At 42.0% G+C, this 24,009-nt stretch overlaps 1 protein-coding gene across 13 annotated transcripts in view; it reads right to left on the reverse strand.

The window, feature by feature from the left end:
* The window catches only part of AAK1 (AP2 associated kinase 1), a 138,042-nt gene that overhangs the window by 7,656 nt on the left and 106,377 nt on the right, over window positions 1–24,009 (reverse strand). For 5 of the 13 annotated variants that reach the window (XM_054018292.1, XM_054018291.1, XM_054018294.1 and 2 more), the window contains 4 exons: window positions 10,642–10,743; window positions 9,651–9,752; window positions 7,598–7,708; window positions 3,992–4,096 (listed from right to left, as the gene is read on the reverse strand). The exons of 3 other annotated variants lie outside the window; for them this stretch is intronic. In XM_054018292.1, coding sequence (XP_053874267.1) covers window positions 3,992–4,096; window positions 7,598–7,708; window positions 9,651–9,752; window positions 10,642–10,743 — 420 coding nt within the window. Of the gene's footprint in view, window positions 1–1,333; window positions 3,367–3,991; window positions 4,097–7,597; window positions 7,709–9,650; window positions 9,753–10,641; window positions 10,744–24,009 lie in introns of those variants that run through there. 5 more of the 13 variants (XM_054018303.1, XM_054018301.1, XM_054018298.1 and 2 more) reach the window with 3 other exon arrangements.

The raw sequence follows: 24,009 nt of genomic DNA on the forward strand, positions 1-24,009 counted from the left end.
GGGGGATGGGGGTTAAAATAGGTTTTTTAAACGGTAGCAGGATCATCAGTAGAAGTCCCCTCCACACAATAGCTGGGATTTGCTGGAACGATCACATGCACCTTGCAATGTGTCGTAATAGAGCCCAGAAGCTCTGACCCAGTCACCTTTGCCACTTGAAGACACTCGCATCCATTTTGATCAATTGTTTTGTGGGGCTCAAAGTTTAACTGTTCACCAGTTTGTGCAGTAACTTGGAAGTCCACAAATAAATCCTGCTCCTGATGTGATAACGAAGATTGCAAAGACCTATCTCTGCCTTGAAAGGGGAGTTGCACTGACTTTTGTATGGTGGCTACATTTGAAAGTATAAAATCCTGTAGGCGCATCCATTAAGGTACCAAGGAAACCAATGTCAAGAACTGCACTAGTGACCCAAGGACATTGGGATGTGATGGTTCCTTCATCGGTATATGAATCAACAACGTACTAGCAGAAAAAGGAGAATCATCTTGTGTCACTTCACTCAGCATAGATTTCTACCCATTTGGGGACAACAGATGGAGGAACAAACCTTGGAGGGGATAGATAAGCATTTGACTTGTCCCCCTTCTTGTTTTCATGATTATAATAGAACATCTTTATGGTGGTTAGTAAACTTGTATTCTTATGCCAAATTCTTTGGCATAGAAACTGGATGACAGTTCACTCTGTGCCTTTCCTTCTTGCTAGCAATTTTCACACAACTTCTTCCCAATTGGGCAGTTTACACCACGTGAACCTAATGTTTGCAGGCTAAAACCATTTTTTTTAAAAATAGAGATATACCTATCTCACAGAACTAGAAGGCACCTTGAAAGGTCATTGAGGTCAGTCCCCTGCCTTCACAACAGGACCAAGTACCGTCCCTGACAGATTTTTGCCCCAGATCCCTAAATGGCCCCCTCAAGCATTGAACTCACAACCCTGGGTTTAGCAGGCCAATGCTCAAACCATTGAGCTATCCCTCCCTCATTTTAGCAGTTTTTAAAATTAATCCCCCATCTCCTTTAAAGAAACTGAAGTCTTCATACTTCTCTTGCATTTTCCATTCCACACATCTCTTCTGTAACATTTCTTTAACAATCAGTGTCAAGTCTTTTCTTATGAGCTGGGTCTAAATCAGACACCTTTATAAAGGATTATGCTTCCATTGTATTGCATTTCCCTCCCAGATCCATGAATAGCTATTTTAAAAACAATAAAAAGAACATACACCTCTGCTTATTTAATAGCATCATTCCAAAACAACCCAGTGCTTTTATAATGTTGATTCCAGAACACTTGAACAAACTATTAGATTTAAAATCTTAAACATTCTTTAAAAGTACTTTAATTCACAGAAATCTCTTGGTTTCTAATATACAGTAGATGATTACTTTTTTTTTTTAAATCCATTCTCTTTTCATGTATTTTCAGTATCTGGCTATACAATAACTTTCTATCTAAAGCTTTTTCATGTTCTCCAGTCCAATTTGCCTGCTTTAGGAATAAAAAACAAACAAACAAAAAATAAAAATAAAATTCTATTGACAATTTTACTAAGATCATTTCCATAGCTCTCTCATGTAAAGCTTCTTCTGGAAAGTGCAGTATTACACATGTAATGATACAACACATTTAAGCAATACTTTTATTATGAAGTGTAGATTTTAAAAGAAGATTAACGGAGAGCAGACAATTGATGGTTAGTTCTATTTACAGAATTTGTTAAACTAAATGTTGGTGGGGGGGGAATAGTGGTGAAACTGGAAATAGGAGAGAAATGCTCACAGACTTTAATGTCTTTCCCTCTCAGGGAGAGGTCAATACATCTATAATTTAGTCATTCATACTTTCGCACATGAGAGTCTGCACTTGTACTAATACAGCTACATACACATACACAAGGTTAGCAGTAAGCTAGTAATTATTCCACTACAGAGGAAGAGTCCTTTTATTCAGGAAGAATTTTCAAATATATGATAGGAATGCTGGACTTTAAGATCATAAGCCAATGAAAACAAGTTTAGCGTATCCAGTTAGTTGACAAACTAAGCATGTCAAGGTAAAAAGAAAAAGGTAAATGCCATCAAATTGTATCTAGCTTGTCAGCACTCATTTCCAACTGTTTGAGGAGAGTGCATGCTTGTTCTACAAAGACTGAAGATCTGAATAAAGTTTACAGTAACTTGTCTACTGAAAAATGGTTCCATACTTAACTATGTTGCACTATATGTAGTTACAAGGGAAAAGAGGAAAACCCAGAACAGATACGAGACGTTTGACTAAAACCCAGGTTAAGAAAAAACAACTGTTGGACAATTTGGTTTGTACACAATTTACAGCTTGTTTTTTTAATCTAAAAACACATACATACACGCACGCACACAAAAATAACAGGAAAATACATCCGCTGCTGCCACATTGCCCTTTTCGGCTAACAGTTCATTCAGTATAAAGACACTACAGCCATACTCGCATGTATTTGGTTCTCAATTTTTGAAATATTTCACTTGGGGTCCTTTTTCTATCATTAACATTTGGGGTTCTTTTTTGAGAAAGCACAATCTGTTCGGGAGCTGGATCATTTTAGAGGGGGTGTGGAAAACCCTCTCAATTTACATGATCACCATATTTACCGTGCAGCTCCACTGCAGCAATACCCAATTTATTTTTTTTTCCCCCTCTGAAGCATATATTGCCAATTTAAAAACCATCTTCTCCTAATTTGTCTCCTACCTAGGAGATGAATAGCGCTAGTGATTTTATGTGTCCTTTCCTTTTGCCCATTTGTCGGAAATCCTCCCTTCTCCCCTCTAAGGTTAAACACATATGTTAGCACTCTAGCCTAAGGAAAAAGAAATATCCGTTGTATGCCATTTCTAGCAAGGATCATACATAGACTACAATTAACTAATTCATTTACAGTTAAGCTTTCGGTGGAGCTATGTGTAAGTCTCAGCAGAGTGGATAATGAGGAATAGTGTTTCCTTTAGACATATGCTAGCCAAGACAGGTGCATAAGGAACCATAGCAGATTGTACCAGGGATGAGCTGAAGGACGGACTATGGGAATAGGTGGGACAGAAATAGAATCCGTTCCTGGGCCGGGAGATGGGAACATAGGGGGTTGTCTCCTTCTGTTTGCAGATTTTTTTTTTTTTTTTTTTTTTTGTTAATAAAACCCAAAAAAACCTGAAGGTTAACTCCTCTGGAAATGAAAATGTAGATAAGGTACGTTACAGAAACTGCATCTGCTACTGGGTCACTGCTACAGGTCTATGAGCTGATCCACCAGCAGTAAAGACCTGGCTAGGTTGGGAAGACTGGATTCAGAGCTTCCACTGTTGTTTCTAGAATGCCCACCTGAAAGGGTGAGAGATAGGCATTCAGTATTGCACAGGACACACACAGGTTAGTTTCAGATGTTCAAGCACAAGCAAAGAAAGAACAACCAGAGAAAGCAACTTTAAGCTGAGCTAAGCTATTCTATGTTACGGGTACTATGGTATGCAGTGTTGTTATAGCCGTGTCAATGGCAAGGATATTAGAGGAGACAAGGTGGGTCAGGCAATATATCTTTTATGGACAGACTTCTATTGGTGAGGGAGACAAGGTAGCAGCCACCGCCAAGATTTACACACAATAAGGCCTTCATGGGGCAGAGTAAGCCTTCTAATTCATGACGGTGGGGCAGCCAGGCCAAATTTGAGTGAATGGCATTGTGACCAAGTGGTGAATGAATCCTTCTCAGTATTGTATTATCCTATCTCACTGGGCCCAATTCTCCTCTCCCCCCACCCCCCATGTTTGAAAATCAGGAGTAACCTGAAAGAATGGAGCAAGACTCCTCTGGCTTATGCCAGTTTGAATTAGGCTCACTGATAACTAAGGAGATATGGTTTCCGTGTAATTTATGTGTACGGCTTAGCATGACTGCCCAATAAACTGGTTGCCATCATGTGTGTTCTTTTTAAAAATCCTCGCTTACCTTGTGAATTTTTGGATATCAACACTGGGATAGGGTCAAACTCATCTTCTGCCACCTTTTCAGAGCCCTCAGGAACATCAAAGCCTGATATCAGATTAGTATCTTCTGCAGTGTAAAGGAGAAACGCAGGTAAAGAAGCAAAGATAGCAAAAAAAGCATGTTAGAATTGCCAAAAATGTTAGGGTTGTTTTTTTTTAAGTGGTTAAAAAGTAAGAGTTTAAATAAAAAGTTGAAATAAAGTTGGTAAGTCTATAAGAAGATAATAGGTGAAGAGTCAAACTCAAAAGCAAAAAAATAAAAACCAAACCCAAAACATACACGCACATACTCAGCTGAACCAATTAATGAGAACCAACATAAAATTTGGCCAACCCAATGCTTTAGCAGTTAGTACCTTTCCTAGCTATGCTAGAAAACATGGTTTGAGGTTACACTGGCACACTGCATGGCCAGCAAGGATAGGGGGGCAGGGGGTGAAGGAAAGAGGAATGAAAATATTCTTTTGCATCTTATGTTCTTATTCTCAAACACCAGTACAGTTCCAGCAAACAGTCTACCTCTTTGGTCATGGGACCACATATATAAAGGGAGATTTTGAGGAGAAAGATGGCAGCCTGGCACAAGGGAGGTGTACAAAAGGTCCAAGACCGATTAATCAGATGAGCCAATACATGAGTTATTGCCCGTGGGAAAGAAGGCAAATAGGGGCTTGAAATCAATGGGAATTAGGTGCCTAAACTTCTTAGGGATTTTTTGAAAATCCCACTAAATGCCTCTCTGCTTCTTTAAGTAACTAAGTACCTTGGAAAATCTGGTCCTCAGACCCTACGTGAAGCATATTCCCTCACTATGGCTCAGGGAATAAGAGTAAATAGGTTCTGTTGACCAGAAGCATTCTCCCACTCATACAAAAAAATCCCTTTAGATGAAGTTGATAGATATCCTACTAGATTTTGGCCGTGCAGGTGAAGGAAACCCTGTGAAAACACCTGGCTCTTAGGAGGATAAAGGAGAAAACCACATGTTTCTACATAATGAACATGCAGACAAGCCAGGATCATGCAAGTAGGCTTTATGGCTTGGCTTAGAAGTAGTGTTCTTCAGCAATCAGACAAATAGCTGAGCACCTTTTTGAGCCAACCAATGTTCTTTTCTGCTCTATTCGTAATTGTTGATAGCTTTGAGACAACAGAAGTTTGTAATACATTTAGCCATCTACATCTGTAGGCATTAAGGGAAGATTGTTGAAACTTGCACTCATTTTAGGCATCTTCTCAAGATGAGACAAATGCAAGCAAGTATATACTTCTGGATGGGTTTCGTTAATAGATGCATTTTCTCTTCAGCTCACTGTTTCAGCTATTTATAGTAATAAACACACACTATTCTGTCACAGTCTTTCCCATCCCACACATCCGGGATTCAGTTTTTTGTTGAGTAAATGCAAAGTAATGACAACCAAGTCTTGAGGGGTTCTAATTTACAGCCTAAGAAACACAATATAACCTAGCAATACATTTGAATTCTCTAGTGTAACTTGCTGAATAAGATACAGCAGTTTGGAGAGAACATCAACTCATCTCTGGATATTATTGTTATTGATATAAGCATCCACCCCATTTTTTAAAATCTTTCTACATTTATCAAAGTTCCCAAGAGCCAATAGCTGACGTGATTAAGCCATGTCTGTAGTATCAATAATATCTTGCGGCATTGAGTTCCACAAGCTGATTATTCTTTTGCACACAGTGCACAATTAGCCAGTTCAACTTATTGCCACGGGATTCACTGAAGCAAAGAATTAAAAAAAGGATTAAAAAAAAAAAAGGATCGGACAGCTATATGGATAAGGAGATCATCCAGAGATGATGATGATGATGATGATGATGATTATTATTAAGATTTTGTAGAAAAGCCACAGACAAGAGTTTTGGAAAAAGATATAAACCTTATGTGTCTAATATCCTTGAAAGGGAAAGTGAGATTTCCACGTTTGCCCTCAAGGCAATAGAATAGTGGGAAATCAGGCAGAAGTCTCAATTCATTCTCTCATTTCTTATTGAAGTCCAACATTTTGAGCTTCCATTTTGTTGAGTTCCATCACAGAATAATAGCCAGTGAACATACATTTCAAGCCATTTACTCAGAATAAAGTGGCAGGGAAGTTTACTGTTGCAATGAGTAATTAGGAGAATTGTTTGTTTAAACCCAAAAGCTTTATGAAAAATGCAATCTCATTTTAAAATGCCATTGACTGTAAAAATTGATTACAGACTATTTCTACTGCACTTCCTCTAGGGACTGAACATTTTCTGTTGCCATAGGGATGCTTATCAATTGAGCTAAACAAACCTCAGTGTGAACAGACACCCAGAGGTCAAATCCAGGTTAGTATTTCGCTCTTTGGGCCTGTCTTTTCAATGCATTAAAATGAAGGAAAAACCCCTGTAGAGAGGTATTTACCATCCAAGATACACTCCACATTTTATTTGCATATTACTCATTGCCTGGCATTTTTCTAATAGCTGGAGATGTTACGGTGATCGCTTCAGCACAGAGCAGGAAACTGGAAGATCACAGCAGGAAAAGTACATCTTAAAACCTGTGCTTGAAGCTCTGAACTAATGAGTGATGGTGAAACAGTCCAGATCCAAATACACCGAGGACCTAATTTTCACCCCCACTGACTTCACTGGAGTGGTGGATGGTGAGCAACTTTGCGGGCTGGGGGTGGGAGGGAGGGGGAAAATCAAGCCTCAAGTATATTCAGATCCTAGCACAGATGGTAAGTGAAACATGCAAGGTCTTGCACAACACAACAAGAGCAGAGCTGGAAACAGAACCCGGATCTCCTACGCCAAGGCATGTTCGTTAGCCACTAGACAATGCTCAGGCCAACCTCCAGAACTGCAATTCTTCATAGCCACAACACGTTAGCCCATTGTTACTCTGCAGTTCAGGTTCCCCAGCCCACCTCCCACAAGTATACCCCACTAAACTTTTTGGTTTGTACAGTACACTTGAACACCTAGTCACTTCTGTAATTAGTGTGACTTGGTTCATGGGCTTTTTCTAGCTAAACGCTTCAGGGAAGAGGACATGTTCCTGAAATCTGGCAAGTCACAGAGGACTTATGCTACAGACAAATCAAACAGTGGCTCTTCGAGATGGGAAGCACAGGGTTTCAAAAGCACACGTGGTCAGAGAAGATGATTATGCAGTAATCCCTGCTGGCCTTAAATAAATAAATAAACAAACAAACAAACCTATGAATACTGGAGCATTAAGGCAAATACTATTACACACATGTACACGCAAAAAATATACAGCAAGTAAGTCTTAAGTGCATTTGTTTGCAGAATCATGCTGAACGGTTTTCAAATTTTCTGTTGGTAATTTGATGCCCCCAGTATTAAAGCCTACACTGTACATTACAAGTGTTACCACGTCATGGGACAAGGCAACAGGGCCCAGTAAAGAATATGGGTCAGATCACCAGTTGGTATAAATCAGCATAATTCCACTGATTTTGAGTTACACCTGCTGAGCATCTGACCCTACAACATCACGTACAGGTATGACAAAAAACACCCAGTGGCAGGTTACCTTTGTGAGCTTGAGCTGAAATAGCTATAGGAGCAAACTCGTCCAAGAGGTCAGCAGCGGGGTTAGAAAGCAGAGAGCAGTCAAGTAGAGAATCTTCCCCAGTGAGCGAGTCTGTCCAGATTAACAGCCATCAGGCCACAGCAACGACAGCATTAAACAGCACACACACAAGACTGTTAGATTAATACCGTCACACTCCTGTTACCATCCAGTTAGTACTGAAAGGGCAGTTTGCAGATCCTGCATATAGCCACATCTAACATTATTCTGGCGGGGAAAATTTCCCACCATTAGAGAGAGCAGTGAAGGATCCCAAAAAGTGTTTTAACCACCTACATGCAGAAAACCAGATTCACCGCAGGACAGCAGCCACCTCTGGAGCTGCGAAAGCAGCAGCCAAGTCAGAATCTTGCATAGTGGAATGGGCTAGACATTAGCCAAGAGAAGAGCGAGAGTCCCTCCCCTCTTGCAAAAAAACCCCTGATGGATCTTTGGATATTGTTTAAGTTAAGACTGGAATGAGGAGGCTTTTACAATTGTTGGCCTGGTTTAATGTCTTGTTGGAAAGACATACAGACTATGGTATTTACTTTGCAAAGAAGGAGAGAGTTGCTCATAGGAGGATTTGAACCCATGGTTTCAGGGAAGCAAGCCTGATATTTTAGATGCAGCTGACAACCTTTCTGAGATAAATAAGTAGCTGAGCTCAAGTATCTGAAGAGGCTTGTCAGCCATAGATCAGACTACACACCATTCATTTCTGTGTAAAAGAAACGTTAAGTAACCTTTCAGATATCTTAAAGCTACTGGTCTCCTGTGGCACATTGGGACGCTGTCAGCTGGGGCCTATCCTGCGAAGTGCTGAATGCCCTGTTCAAGTCAGTGGGGCTCTGAGAAGATATAAGGATCCACCCGTAGGAGCAATTTTCAGGATCAGGGCTTATGGGGTAAAGAAGAGGGATGAATTGCCAATTACAGAACACAGACAAAATACATCTCTACCCCGATATAACGTGACCCGATATAAGACGAATTCGGATAGAACGCGGTAAAGCAGCGCTCCGGGGGGGGGTGGCGGGGGCTGCGCACTCCGGTGGATCAAAGCAAGTTCAATATAACGCGATTTCACCTATAACGCGGTAAGATTTTTTGGCTCCCGAGGACAGCATTATATCAGGGTAGAGGTGTACAGGTGACACTGAAGACTGCCATTCATAACAGCCACAGGAGATCTCAACAGTAAACTGGAAATTACCAGGGAAGTTTCATATTCATATTGGCAACACATCACTAACAAATGTCTATAACTAGAAACACATGATTTTAAGGGAAGCTAATTGGGGGATCGGGATACGACTTTTTATTCTAGTGTGTTAAAGAGACATTAATGGATTAACAAACCATAGAGACATGGTCTGTCTACTCAGCAATTGGGTGTGTGTGGGGGGGGGGGGAAGGTGATTGCCACATGCGTAGGGATACCCGAGTTAGCTTTGATCTAGTTAGCTTGCAAGTACAGGCTAGCTACTCCACTGCATAGTCAGGGTCCTGAGTGGGCTTGCACTCAGCAGCTAGCCTGCGCTCCCAGTGCTTAACTGCCATTGGCACTTGAGCTAGTTAGAACACATCCACACATGTGGAAGTTCACATCTCTGATTGCAGTGTAGACATACCCACACTTCTACACCCTCAAGATCCAGAGGCCTCTCTAGCCATATATACCGGAACAAACAAACAAACAAAATTATTTTATGTATGTGTCATCCTCATAGGAGCAGCACTTGTCAGTCCATTTTAACATCTGCTCTGGAACAAAAAAAGGGTACTTACTGCTTCCTTAAGATTCTTCTCCCGTGGGCTAACAGTGATCTTTAAGGAACCGGCTGAAATTAGCTTTATAAACACATGGTCAATTTAAACTGCAGGTGAGGTTAGGGGGAGGAGAGACAGAACAGTTTAGTCCAGTGGAGAAGGTCTTCCTATTCACTATAAAGAGGTCCTACAGACCACCCTAACGCTATCCCCCCATTTCAGTTTGTGGCATCTCACCAACCTGTTCTGTTGGAAGTAACTGAGTCGGTCTGGGAGGTGAGGTGCTGGGGCAGTGGAGCCTCCAGGCCAGGTATGAGACTCTCAACAGGTATGTCATCTTTTCCTTTCAGAATGCACCCGAGATCAGAGCAGAGAGAAGGGAGAAGTTAGTTTACCAAATACAGCACAGGTTGAAGCGGACAAGGCAGTTGTCTGAATCTTTAATTACCTCTTTAATACATAGGTCAGCTAGACTGGCAGGAATGTGGCAGCTTGATATTATACTCAGGTTCGTATAACAGCAAATCACTGAAACAGACCACTCAAGAATAACCCAGAGCCTAAAAGTTATTAGTCTTAAGTTTTTGCTAAGAAATCATCCATTAAAATTCCATCTCTCTTTGGTAATAGGGGACATATAAATACCCAAGTATCCGAGTGCCTCTCAATCTTTAATGTATTTATCCTCACACACCCCCTGAAGCAGGGCAGTGCTATTATCCTCATATTACAGATGGGAAACTGAGATCCAGAGAGGCTAAGTGACTTGCCCTAGGTCACACGGAACTCGGTGGCAGGGCAGGGCAGGGACTTGAACACAGATCTCCTGAATCCAAGGCTAGTTCCCTAACCACCCATCCTTGTTCAGAGTCCCTACATCCATTCCCCTCACCCAGCACATTATCCTCTCTCTACACACGGCTCAAAGAATCCCCTCCCCAAACACCACACTGTCACAGCTCTGCCACATTATTGATGACAACATGGTAAACCTCAAGAGTTTAAAGCAGTGCTGAGCTGTTCAGCAGTGACTCCCCCTGGAGTCAAGGGGTATGGTGCCTTGAGAGGCAAATTCGGCTCTTTGCACATACTCTCTTCTAAGCAAGGTGCGTTTTGCGATAGCTGCTGGCCTACCTTTCACCTATCCTAGCCAGGCAGCATAAACATGCACAGTTATCGTATAAACATGCAGGAGCACAACATGCCATACAAATTACAGTTTGTTATTTTACCATTCACAGCATCAGAGGTGCAACCGAAGGGGTCAGCTAGAGGCAGGATATCAGGGAGCAGAAGCGCAGTCTCAGGAGATTTGAGACCCTCAATCAGTTTTTCTGGGTTAAGCAGAAAAGGAAGAAGAAAGGAACGAAGCAGAAAGAAAGAAAGAAAAAAAAAATCAAAGACATTAAACAGCTGCTCATCTGAGGGACCAATCATCTTACATTACACTCTGTTAGTTCATATTAGCATGGCTCTATGCAGGAACACGCATCCTGCTTATACAGCGCCCTCCAAACAAGGATCTCAAAGCACTTCACTGAAGTATTTAACGGATCCATTTTACTTAGAGCTAAAATGACACCTACAGAGTTTAAGACCCTAATTGAGTAAGTATGTAAGCATGTGCTTAAGTACTTCGCTGAACTCGGGGCCCTAAGTGACTTGACCAAGGTCACACAACAATTCAGTGGAAGAGAAAGTGTTCTAACCCCCACTGCCTTGCTCTAGAATACCAGGCTATGTTGCCTCCAGGAAGTCACCACAACAAAAACAAGCCAAGTCTTGCAATAGCATTAAAAATAAATAAATAAAATATATCTATAAACCCATGAACTGTAAAACAGTTTAAAGCTCGTGAACCTTTCCCTAACTCTTCCTATATTAGAAAGCTATTTGGTTATATTAGAATCATCATATAAAAAGAAGGACACAGATCGTCAAATCCACCCAAAAGAGTTAGGCATACTATTTCCGTTAATTATTACTAAAACTGCATACACAAATGCCTTAGGTGGCTAAAGAAAAATATTAAAACACTACAAAGCCAAGCCTCACAGATCTAACTTGGGTTTATACAGCTGTCCAGTTACCAATCTTTTTTTTTCCCCGGATACCAAATATATTTTAAAATCGGATGTCGAGTTCTTGGCAACGGAATGCTCATTATTATTTCCATTGCTGAATATGACTTCATTTTGGCAACTGCCAGAGACAGTGCTAAGGTACCTGGTTAGCATGGGCAGACAGTAAAGCTGGCTTAAGTTGCATGTACCTAGAAATCAACCTGGCACACACAACTGTGGAGAATTATGGATCAGGCCCCATTTGTGGTATTCAAATCCGGGAGTTTGGTTTGGCCCCTATTTCTCATTTTAGCTTTTACATTTCCTGTAAAATTCGGCTCATTTTCTTAATCACTGTACAAGCCTTGCACAGCACAAGAGTTAAAATTACAAAGTTTGGTATTTTTTAAATTAGATCTGCAATTTGTTATTCATATTTGAGACACACCTTCCAGGGGCTTGATTTCCAGACGAGGGTCTCTAGTCGGACACTCAAACTTTCTGAAAGCAACCTGGAATTGTTTGAAACCATTCTCCTCCATCACCCCCCCGCCCCCCCGACCTCTTAGATGCATTTCTGTTCCACCCCCATGTTTCTTTAGTGAAATGTGTTCCTCTTTCATTTCCACCCCCGAACCCCAAAAGGGATCATCCATTTAACCCTCACATGCAAAAGGCTCTCTCTTTGGTCAGCCATATGGCAATAATTTTAGCAGACATGCAACCACGAACTGACTCATTGAAACATCTTCTGCTGATTATTGTGGGATGTGAGTGTTGTTAGTGAGTCTCTAGTCACTGGGTAGCTGTCTCCTGAGAGAATGCTTGGAGTTTTAGAGAGCCGGAGAACATTTTTTGAACAAAAACTTGGGTTTTTTAGATGGAAAAAGGCCTTCCCCATTTCCTAAAAAGTGAAGCTATTCTCATCTTCCCCACACCCCCATCAAGTTTAAAATTTTTCCATGTAAAATTTGATGAAAAACTTCAGTGGTTCGTTGCCTGTTTTTAATTTGTTTCTTTCACTGCCAACTTTGATTGGTCAGCATGGTTACTGAAGTGCTACGTTCTTATGAATGCTGACATCTTTTAAGAGGACTACATCCCTTCAGAGTAGGGTTTACAATCTAAGCTAGACAAAACACGTACAGGGTAGGGAGCAGGCAAAGGAAGTTCACAAGGAATGTGATTGCACAGTCCTGTTTGTTCTAATTGAAAATATAGACGGAGTGAGATTTTCAAAAGCTCCCAAGTGACTTAGTAGCTTTCAAGCATGTGGGTGCATTTGAACACCCCAACCCATAGTTTCTATTTTATGTTGTACTCAGTCCTAAATGTAAGGATTGTGAGATGAAGCATGGTAACAGTAGCGGTGAAAGCCAATACGTGCAGGTTGGGGACGGAGTGAGGGCTGCTTAGCAAGTTATTAAATGCTCATTGACCTCTATGTAGACTGATCTATGGTTCTGCTTTAAGCAGCAGGAAGCGCTGCTATATTAAAGAGGTGCGTCTCTCTGACAGTTAGATTAGGGCAGTTTCTTTAAAATAACATGCTTATGAATAAACCACAAGCTCAGATTCTTGACATCAAGATCATCCAGCACAAAACAGGTTCGTGAATTCAAACTCTTTAGAATAACTTCACCAGGATGCATTTTTGACCACAGACGCCAAAGAAAAATACATAAACAGAAGGAAACGGTGTTTTAGCTTAGACTACTTCCAGTGCACTGATCTTGGGCAGCTGCAGTTCAATGGTAGGTGTGCCTAGAAAGGCAGAGCTCCCTGCTCTTCAGCCTCTCTAGTGATATGCCCTCCATCCAAGCAATAAAATAATTCAAGCTAAATGCTAGTTTTTGTTTCAGACAGGAAAGTTACTTCATTGGAGCGGAACGGAGGTCACTTATTGGTTGTGGGAGAAACCAGCATGGTCAGATAACTAAGCTTAAATTGGAAAGATCATTGTGCATGAAGAGAGACAGAAGCATTTACAGGGGAAAAGTTACGATGGAGATCTCAGGGTCTCATTCCATTATCTGTACAAACACAGTAGCCAAAGTACACGCAGTCTTCCACATGAATTAATAAGGCTGCTTCTTGGGTAAGCAAATTTCATCCTCATCATCAAGCCTTCCACATGTCTTGGGTTCCACATGTGACAGGACAATCAATTGCCAAACACACAATGCTTAATGCTAGCTGCATCTTCCATTATATTGCATCGGATGGATTCTATAACCCCCGTTTTCTTTAGGCTATTGTGACAGATCTGTTACTCTCCTAACCGATAAAAATCTTCTCCTAGAAGATAAATAAGGGAGAGATTTTCAAAGCTACAAATAGCAGTCAGGCACCCAACTCCTGCTGACTTTCACAGAGAGTTTAGTACTTCTTTGCCATCTGTGCTTTGGAAAAACTACACCTAAATCTCTACAACACAAAGCGGGGAGGGGGAGAAATCTATTTAAAATCTGATCAAACTTTAAATAACTAAAATTTTTGCTCTAAAGGTTTTGTTAAACATTCTTCTACTAAGGGACTAAAAAGGTAAGTTAAGTTACATGAATAATAGCAAGTCTAATGTAAAAACAGAAGTCACTGAAATTTTTGTGTTACAGAATCAAGGCTCATTATCGCAAGATCTATGTTAAATTCTGTTTTTTATAGCATAGCTGAAAATTTAATGGGGATCTTTCCAACACAGCTTGCACTAGTGTAACTAACATGTAAAGTCCATCTGTGCCTGTGTCACTTCTCAGGTTATAACCCTGAAGTGTGATCTACTAAGGATACCCTTGAACAATTGCACTACTAGAGTGGTGTTAGCTGTCATGAACACCTAATACAAGGTCCTTGTTTATGGGTGCAATGCAAGGAACTGGTGATAATTGAGAGCTTTCAATAGGCTGAGCTATCACCGATCTTTTTACCCATATTCCACTATGGAAATTAAGATTAGGTGGGGGCACGGATGAATCCAAGGGCAAGCAATGTTTGCAAAGACCAACTGGACCCTACGGGTTGGGCCTGTCTTCTGGCTACGGTTGCTGAGGGACTCCTAAAGAGTTCCTACACCATTGAGCTCCTTGGATATTTACTACTGGACCTTCAAATTTAGCTTCTGGCTAGAAGGCTTTTGCTGTCTTTTCTGGAGTTGAGCACTGCGCTCTCATCTCAGAAGTCCCCGCCCCACGATAGGCTGCCAAAGCTTGATGAACAGTCTACATCATGGGTTCTCAAACTGGGGGTCATGATCCCTCAGGGGGTCACAAAGTTATTATGTGGGGGTCACAAACTGTCAGTCTCCACCCCAAAACCCGCTTCGCCTCCAGCATTTAGAATAGTGTTAAATATAAAAAAAAAAAAAAAAAAAAAAAAGTGTTTTTTAATTTGTAAGGGGGTGGGTCACACTCATAGGTTTGCTGTGTGAAAGGGGTTACCAATGCAAAAGTCTGAAAACCACTGGTCTAAGTCTTCCAATCACAGCGTAAGTGATTCAGCTTAGGTCTGACTTTGTTATTTATTTTCTGGTTGGTTTCCAGGTTGGCAGTTTTCATTCCTGGTAGCAGGAGGGTGATTCTTAATGTTACTGCGACTGGCCTTTCTTTTACATGATCAAGGCTGCTGGCTGGGTAAGCAAATTGTATCCTTGAGTCTTCATGCACATCTTGCCAGAGTTGACCCAAGAGAATTATTAAAAAAACCCTCACATATTGTCAGACCCTTTTTCTGGAGCTGCTGTGGGAAACTGAAATTCTGCAGGAGTATTACTATTTACATATCATTTAAGCTAGTAACAACAAGCATTAAAGGGGTGGGGGGGAAGACCATTTAAAGCTACTGATTTGTTTCCTTTTGGGTGTGAGGCATGTTGCATAGAAAGCAGTGTGTCCACCAGTCACCCGCATTTGAGGACCCTGGCATATCATTTCAAAGGTGCTGAGCATCGAATGGGAGATGCTGATTGCTCAATCTCTTTGAAAGCGAGGTCACTTATTCAGCAGCTAAAACGCCTGCTTCTCCTCTCACTCACATCAGTGTGAAATGGATACTGGAGTCCAAAGCAGTTGCAGAGTTACTCTTGACTTACATCAGTGTAAGAGCAGAATCAGGCACCAAATATTGATTCAGGAACATAACATTAGAAAATCCAGCCTGAACAATTTGGCCTGTGTCCCCAAATCCATATCCGATCACGTGTATGCAAATCAGGTACTTCAGGTCTGCAGTTAGTTCATTGGCATGAATCAGGGATTTTCCATCTGCAACTGCTGAAGGCAAATTTTTTTCAGGCTCGTAAATTGCATCCATGTTTGGTAATCTGACCCTGGAATGTCCTGGCCTAGCAGTGAGTTTAAAGAGTGCGGTTACAAAGCCCTAGGAATTAGAGAGGCTGATGGGCCTTTAACTGGAGCAGTCCATTAGGTAGAGAAAGTAAAGGAGGATTCCTAAGAGACTTTCAAATTAAGCAGGGAAGGAAGAAAAACCAAACCAAAACCAAACCACACTTCTCGACTATGATCCACAATAATTCAATACCACTCTGAACAATCAAGCTGCAATATCTCAAAGCCAAGATCTTTATAGCCAGGCACTGCACGCTACAGGAACGTTACTCACTCTCGTGCCATGGAGGAAAAGCAAAAAGAAAGATAATTCAATAGAGCACACAGCAGAGTCCTTTTCTTCTGGTGTCAACTGAGAAAGAAAAATACGGTTGTAAAAATCCTGCCAAGTCAACTGTGGCACCGGGGATTGGAGGTGGGATGGGGGGCAGGGGAATAACTGAAGTAAATAGAGTAGTCACTCAGGAAGATTTCTTCCTATTGATTAATCAAGTATTAAAGATGAAAGGAAAACTTCTAATTATTCAGCCTCAGACGGCTCTGACTAATCAAAGGATGGGCCTGGACTTTAATGCTCCTAATGGAGTTTCTGCAGACCTGAATTAATATATATTTGATATTGCAGAGCAAAAAAAAAAAAGTTTATGTTATAAGAAATTAGCAGGGTGAGGTGTAATAAATAGAAAGCAGTTCCTTAGCGATGGAAGGTGGGTTTTTCAGTCTCCTAGGGGGCTTAGTACAGGTCACTAAGCTTTTAATGGGAATTGAGCATCTCAGTCCCTCAGACCTGACCTATACAGTGTTCGTACTGGTATAACTATGTTGCTTGGGGGTGTAATTTCTCTACCAGAATAGTTACACTGGTACAACCCCAGTGTAGATGCATTTGCACCAGTATGAAGGTGCTTTACATCAATACATCCTATTCCCATAGAGGAAGGGGGAAAACAAGCTATAGCAATAGAAGGCATCTTTATACAAGAGTAACTGTGCCCACACTAGAGTGGTTGTACTGCCTTATCAAACCAGGATAGCACTACCACATCTGTGTTTAGACAAGGTTTTAAGCAGCTTTGAAAGCCTGCTCCCTATGCTTTTTGCTCCAGTTTTGCCAACTCTAGCAAGTCTCATGATTCTTGGCCTTTTTTTTTTTTTTTTTTTTTAAAGCTCCTGGAGTCTTGTCATTGCGGGTCTCTCAACTCAAAGCTCAAAACCCAGAGGGCAAATAAGAACCCAACATTTGTTTGGCTTTAAAATTGAGATTTTAAAGCCAATCCTGATTTTGTGCAGGGGGGGCGCATAACTCTTGATTTCCCCCCACACTGGGGTTGGCAGTACTGGGGGCACAGACACAATTGCAATTCAGCTGCTAGCTAGCTGTACCGTCTCAGAACAGCACTGATCACAATGGTGAGACTGTTGCTTTGACACACCTCTTGGGAAAAGAAAACACTATGAGGGCGTGGGGTGAACAGACAGGGAAGAGAGCCTGTCTACTTATTTGAAAAAAGGCAGAAGACAATTGTGAAGAGTTAGCTGTAAGCCTCCAAGAGCTATACAATGGGTAATTTCTCTTTAAAAAGCAACACTACTTGTTGGGCCACATGGGAATCTTAATAAACACTGGGGATCCGATCCAGTTCTGCTCATGGATACAGATGCCACATATATTCTTTCTCTGCCTACTTTTCCCCAACCACTCTTGCCCATTTAGATTGTAAGCGCTTCAGGGCAGGGACTCTCTCCTACTATGTTTTCTATAGTACTTGGTACAACAGAACCTGGTAGCAGTTGAGGCCTGTAAGCATTACTATAATGCAAATAAATATGTATCTAGGGGCAGAATTTGGTTCTGTATCATTTTGAGGGGAGGTGAGTTACTGTATGAAATTAAAGCTATGCCCTAAGAAAGAGTGGTAGGTTTGGGGGCAGGACAAACCCTCATTATCCTTCATGGATGGACAATACTCTTCTATTTCCAGGATAGAGGGTACTTAAGACTGAAGATAAAGGCTGAGGTCCATCAATGCCCATTATCTTGCAGTCACAAGAAGTCAACCAGGAGTAGAATAAGGGAGGAGGGGAGGGGAGAAAGTGCAGCTCCCCCTTCTCTTCTGTAAGCACAGGTATGCTACCCCTGCTCTCTCCACCTGGACTGTTCCTTGAGAACTCCCCCATCCCCCCGTTTCAATCTACTGTAACCACTGACCTGACCCTAACAGATCATTCAACTCCACAGAGGAAAGAGAAAATAAGCCAAGATCCCTGCCAATGCAGCATGGCTGGCGGTGGGAAATGCATTTTGGAGGAGAAATTCGATTCAACCCATGCCTGTGAGTAAGAATTACCCTAGCTAAAGTTCTAGTCCCATTCATGCCCGCAAGAGACCACTGATCATCAGGTGACTGTGTATTTCAGTCCTGAATTACTATAGCTTGCATTGTGTCAGTATGACCCAAGACTCTTACACTGATCACTGGGACCGGTCAAAATGTTTTGTTCAAACCACTGCCCTCCCTTGCAATGAAAGTAGCCTTAAAAAAAAAAATAATTTGTTCCCCCAGAATTTTTTCATTCTTTTGATGACAAATAAGAAACCCCCAAAGTCTTCAGTTTCCATTTCATCAGTTATTGTTACCCTCACACGCCAGCACTCCCCACTACCCTTTTTTCAGTGCCAAAATTGGGGGGAGGGGAGAACTAGAGAGAAAGGGGAAAATAACAAACATGAACAAAATTTGGAAAAGTATTTCAGTAGCATCCTATTTCACATATTCATAAACGTTTGTACATCTAGGTATGTACGTTCACTAAAGATATGGATAAACATTCCAATATGCCCTAATATTGTGAGACTATGGAATTAAGGCCCTCATTCAGGTGCTTAAAATGTAAGTACGTCCAGAAGTTTGTCCCTATTCAGCAAAGAACATGTGCTTAAAATGGACTGTTCACATGCCTGAAATTAAGCATGCGCATAAGTACTTTGCTAAAGCGAGTCTTATGGGCTGTTTTGGAACAGACTGTTAGCAAAAAAAAGATGCATAAACTCAAACTGTATATACAGGTCACATGTAAAAATGATGCGAGGTTATTGCAGAGGAGGAATTTTTTTTTTCAAAATGAAGTAAAATCTGCCTTCAAGTTTAATAACTCAGTTTAATTTATGACTTCCAGACTATCTTGTGCAAAAATTCACTTCCAATAATACAGTGGCTACTTGTTCATTGTAAGCTAGATTTGTATTGATAGGAATCAAATAGCCACACGCAGCAGAAAAATTAGCATTCTGATCAACCGCTCCATTATGATTAATCAGCAGTGAAGCCTGGAATAAGCTTATTAAGAAAAACTTGGCTCACTTCCCTACGCAAGCACAAAGAAAAACGTTTTCAGCATGAATATTTCATTTTCCAGTATTTTAACAGATGTTTTGCTGTATTTTTATACCTCGCTTGCCAGCCTCGCTTACCAGTTACATTTCCATTAGTGATTGTGCAGAATAAAAAGGGACGTGTTAAAGAAAATCCAATTTCCACTAGACGCTTTAATTTTTTATCTCTGTTTCTCCACTGGACACTGTACCCCATTTTCCCTAGAACTATTCTAATTTGAGGAAACATTCTTAATGTTAAGTTATTGAAATGAAAACAAAACTCCTCAACTAGGAGACTTTGCATCCTTGGGGCTGATCCATGAGAGAAGGTAAGAGTACTCTCCACCGGCTGTCTAAGGCCATGTCTTCACTGCAGAGTTAACTCATGTGATCAGAATCCAAGTTAACTGAGCCCAGGTGGGAGCAGATGCACTGCAAGCTCTGTCCAATTTACTGGGTCCTCCCTGGTGCTGCATTCCCCGGTGTGTGTTGCTGGGACGTCTGCAGGGGCAGCTCCAGGCACCAGCGCTCCAAGCGCATGCCTGGGGCGGCAAGCCGCGCGCGGGGGGGAGGAAAAAAGAGAGAGGGAGTGGCAGCCTGCCAGTCGCCGTGAGGGCTGCAATCAGGCAGTCTTCGGCGGCATGCCTGCGGGAGGTCCGCCAGTCCCACGGCTTCGGTGGTAATTTGGCGGCGGGTCCGCTGAAGATGCGGGGCCGGACCACCTCCCGCAGGCGCACCACTGAAAGCTGCCTGCCTGCCATGCTTGGGGCGGCAAAATACATAGAGCCACCCCTGGACGTCCGGGGGCGCATCCCATTATTCACTGAGCTACAGTGAGCTGAGGCACTCTGTGATTCTTTCCCAGTGAATTGTGGGAGAACTTGTCTGTCCTTCCGGGAACACAGAGAAATTGTGGGAAGTTGTTGAGGGACTAGGAGGACTCAAGCGGTTTAGCCTACATCCTCACTACAAAGTGGGCAAAATCCAGCCCATGTGAAAGCAATACCTGGACTCTAATCCTTTGCGGTTATGTCTACATAAACATTGAGGTGGTGATGTGGCTTGGGCTGGTGTTGTCAAGCCCACCCCACCCCCAGACCCAAGCCACATCATCTACACAGCATGAGCCTCACCAACAGATGTCTGTGAACTCTGGTTGGGAGACTCATTTCCAGATACAGTGTAGACACACCAGCCAAGCACCGCCCAACTCAGGGGAGAAAGTTTTGGGTGAGAATAGGAGGCGGATTAGGGGCGACACCTGAAGCAGCAGCAAAGCCTGCAGTGAAGACAGACCCTAAGAGAGTTATTCCTGCAGCACAAGTGGTAGAGGCTCATGCTTTCAGTGCTGAAGTTCTCCGATCAAAATCTACTGGTGGGCCAAGCCAGCAAGGTGGTTAAAACAAATATTCTACAGCTGACCAATATTTGCTGTACTCTCCCTCCTTCCCACCCCTTTCGGAAAAAAATTTAGCAGACATTAATTTAAAGAAAATGTTTATCAAGTGGCTGTGCTCTCCAACTGACCTTCGCCAGAGAAGTTAAACTAACTCAGTACGAAGTATGTAATCAGACTCTCTTGCAGTCAAATAAGGAATTCTAAAGCAATTTGTCCACACACATTTAAAGAGATTTATACACAAACAGATGCCTACAGGTAGCGCAAGTCTGGCTCTACTTGACAAAAGGGACTCTATAAAATGGTTGTCTTCCAACTAGATGTATCCACTCCCCTCATGCCTAAGCTACCTATACTTACTTAGCAGACATGTTTTTGCAGGAAGTACTGTAGAGGCAATACAGGTATGGGAAAGCGCGCAGGGCGCGTCCTGCCTGATGAATCTGTGAAGTTGACAGCCAAGTTCAAGTCCAGAATGCTCTTCACTGCTGACTTTAGAGACACAGGCAGCCATCTCCATTTTCAAATCGCAGGACAAGTTTGTGCCAGAAGCAGATAGAAAAACCCCCAGAAGCATGTGACCTGAGCAAATGTGCCATCAAAGTCCGAGAAGAAGTAGTAGTCACTGTAGTCTGAACTTAACTGTTCCAGTAGTTTGAGCATCAGATGCAGACCGGAGCATGCATCCTGCAAACATGTACACCTATAACTTCATACATGCATGCAATGGATTAGTGCAGGCAGGTTTGGGCTCTAGCTTTAAATATGTGCCATATATGGGGCTAGCGCAGTCCAACAGCTCAGAAACTATAGACAATCCCTCCTCTGATTATGGTCATCAAGGGCAGGGATGTAAGGCAATTTCCTTTTAATGGTTTCTATAAAGAGGCTTAAGAGTCTACCAATGCTGCTTGCTGCATGGAAATTCAATAAGTAATATGAAAAAAAAAAAAAGCTGGCTCAGCATGCTAGCCTCTGCCATTTGTGTTGTGCGTACTCTGCAGGGAGTTTAGCAACTGCTTCAGGCTGACAGGCCAAGAAAGAAAAATGCTTCCAATAGCATTTGGAAAAAAAGGAAAACACAAGGAGATCCCCTAACAGAATGGAGTATCAACTCTCGATGTGTGCTCATTTAGGAGAGGCAGGGTTTGGGAAAGTATTTATTTCTGTTGCAGCATTAAGTTCGCATGGCCCAAAATTTAAGCCCTGAAAGTGACCTAAAAGCACGAGCTGTCACTGCTTGAGCTGTAGAGCCAGGTTCTGTAGTTGGGCCCTGTAACAGCCTCACATCCTCTGTGGATTGGACAGAGACAGGGATCTAGAATACAGACTAACCAGTGGGTGACACAAAAACCAAGGGTAACATTTTTACAGCAGAACTAGTGCTAACCAACAAGCCAAAAAAAATAAAATAAATAATATCGACCGTCTTGTGGAGGAGGTTCGAATTTAATATCTAGAAGTCTGAAATGGCTCTAAAATAGCCTTAAAAAGTATGATTAAATACCGGAGTATTCTTTAAATTACACTGGTCTACAACTTTTGAGAAGTCGTCTGCTTCGGAGATAAAATGTGCTATTTATTATGTATTTTGATGTGCTGAATTCAAAGATGACAATTAAAACAACTGATTGGCTGCTGTTTCTAAGATATTTAAGTGTTTACATTTTATGTCTATGTATATTGTGTAGACAGAGTTTTAATCATAAATTGTAAACCTAGGTCTTTTCATGTGTTTATGGTTGCTTTACATGATAATATTTCACCTGTCCTGTTTACGTAACACTTTAAAAATCAGCAAAAGGGTTATATAAATAAAATGTATTCTGAAACAAAAGGCAGAAAACTTATGTACATAGTTTAGTCCTATTCAGTGTCTACTCAGCGCTTCTTGGCTTGTCTCTTGTATTCATTAAATGGAGCATCTCTTATCACTGTCCAGCAATAGGCTGCAAGCATTGATGGGCTCCATTTGTCCTGATTGCAACAATGGAGAAACGCTATGTCCTGGTGAAATCGCTCGCCATGCTCATCGCTCACTGCTCCGCAGTTTGGTGGAAAAAAACTAGATGAGAGTGCAAAAAATGGATCTTTAGTGACATGTTGCAACCAAGGCTTTTGTATGCCTTGAGGAGGTTTTCCACCAACAACCTGTAGTTGTCTGCCCTGTTTCCGAGAAATTTTATTGCCACTAACTGGAAGGCTTTCCATGCCGTCTTTTCCTTGCCACACAGTGCATGGTCAAATGGGTCATTCACGAATCTGAGAACCAACAAAGACACCTTCCTTTATCTTAGCTTCACTTAACCTTGGAAATTTTCCACGGAGGTACTTGAAAGCTGCTTGTGTTTTGTCAATGGCCTTGACAAAGTTCTTCATCAGACCCAGCTTGAAGTGTAAGGGTGGTAACCAAATCTTCCTTGATTCAACAAGTGGTGGATGCTGAACACTTTTCCTCCCAGGCTCCAATGACTGTCGGAGTGGCCAATCTTTCTTGATGTAGTGGAAATCTCTTGCACGACTATCCCATTCGCAGAGAAAACAGCAGTACTTTGTGTATCCAGTCTGCAGACCAAGCAAGAGAGCAACAACCTTCAAATCGCCACAAAGCTGCCACTGATGTTGGTCATAGTTTATGCACCTCAAAAGTTGTTTCATGTTGTCATAGGTTTCCTTCATATGGACTGCATGACTAACTGGAATTGATGGCAAAACATTGCTGTTATGTAGTAAGACAGCTTTAAGACTCATCATCGATGAATCAATGAACAGTATCCACTCATCTGGATCATGAATGATGTTGAGGGCTGCCATCACACCATCCATGTTGTTGCAGGCTACAAGATCACCTTCCATGAAGAAGAATGGGACAAGGTCCTTTTGACGCTCACGGAACATGGAAACCCTAACATCACCTGCCAGGAGATTCCACTGCTGTAGTCTGGAGCCCAACAGCTCTGCCTTACTCTTGGGTAGTTCCAAATCCCTGACAAGGTCATTCAGTTCACCTTGTGCTATGAGGTGTGGTTCAGAGGAGGAGGATGGGAGAAAATGTGGGTCCTGTGACATTGATGGTTCAGGACCAGAAGTTTCATCCTCTTCCTCGTCTGACTCAAGTGAGAAGGATTCTGGTGCATCAGGAACCGGCAGTCCTTCTCCGTGGGGTACTGGGCGTATAGCTGATGGAATGTTTGGATAATGCACAGTCCACTTTTTCTTCTTTGACACACCTTTCCCAACTGGAGGCACCATGCAGAAGTAACAATTGCTGGTATGATCTGTTGGCTCTCTCCAAATAATTGGCACTGCAAAAGGCATAGATTTCCTTTTCCTGTTCAATCACTGGCGAAGATTTGTTGCACAAGTGTTGCAGCATATGTGTGGGGCCCACCTCGTCCTGATCTCCAATTTTGCAGCCA

The sequence above is a fragment of the Malaclemys terrapin genome, chromosome 2, assembly GCF_027887155.1.
Source record: "Malaclemys terrapin pileata isolate rMalTer1 chromosome 2, rMalTer1.hap1, whole genome shotgun sequence".
In the NCBI taxonomy this organism is placed as follows: domain Eukaryota; kingdom Metazoa; phylum Chordata; order Testudines; family Emydidae; genus Malaclemys; species Malaclemys terrapin.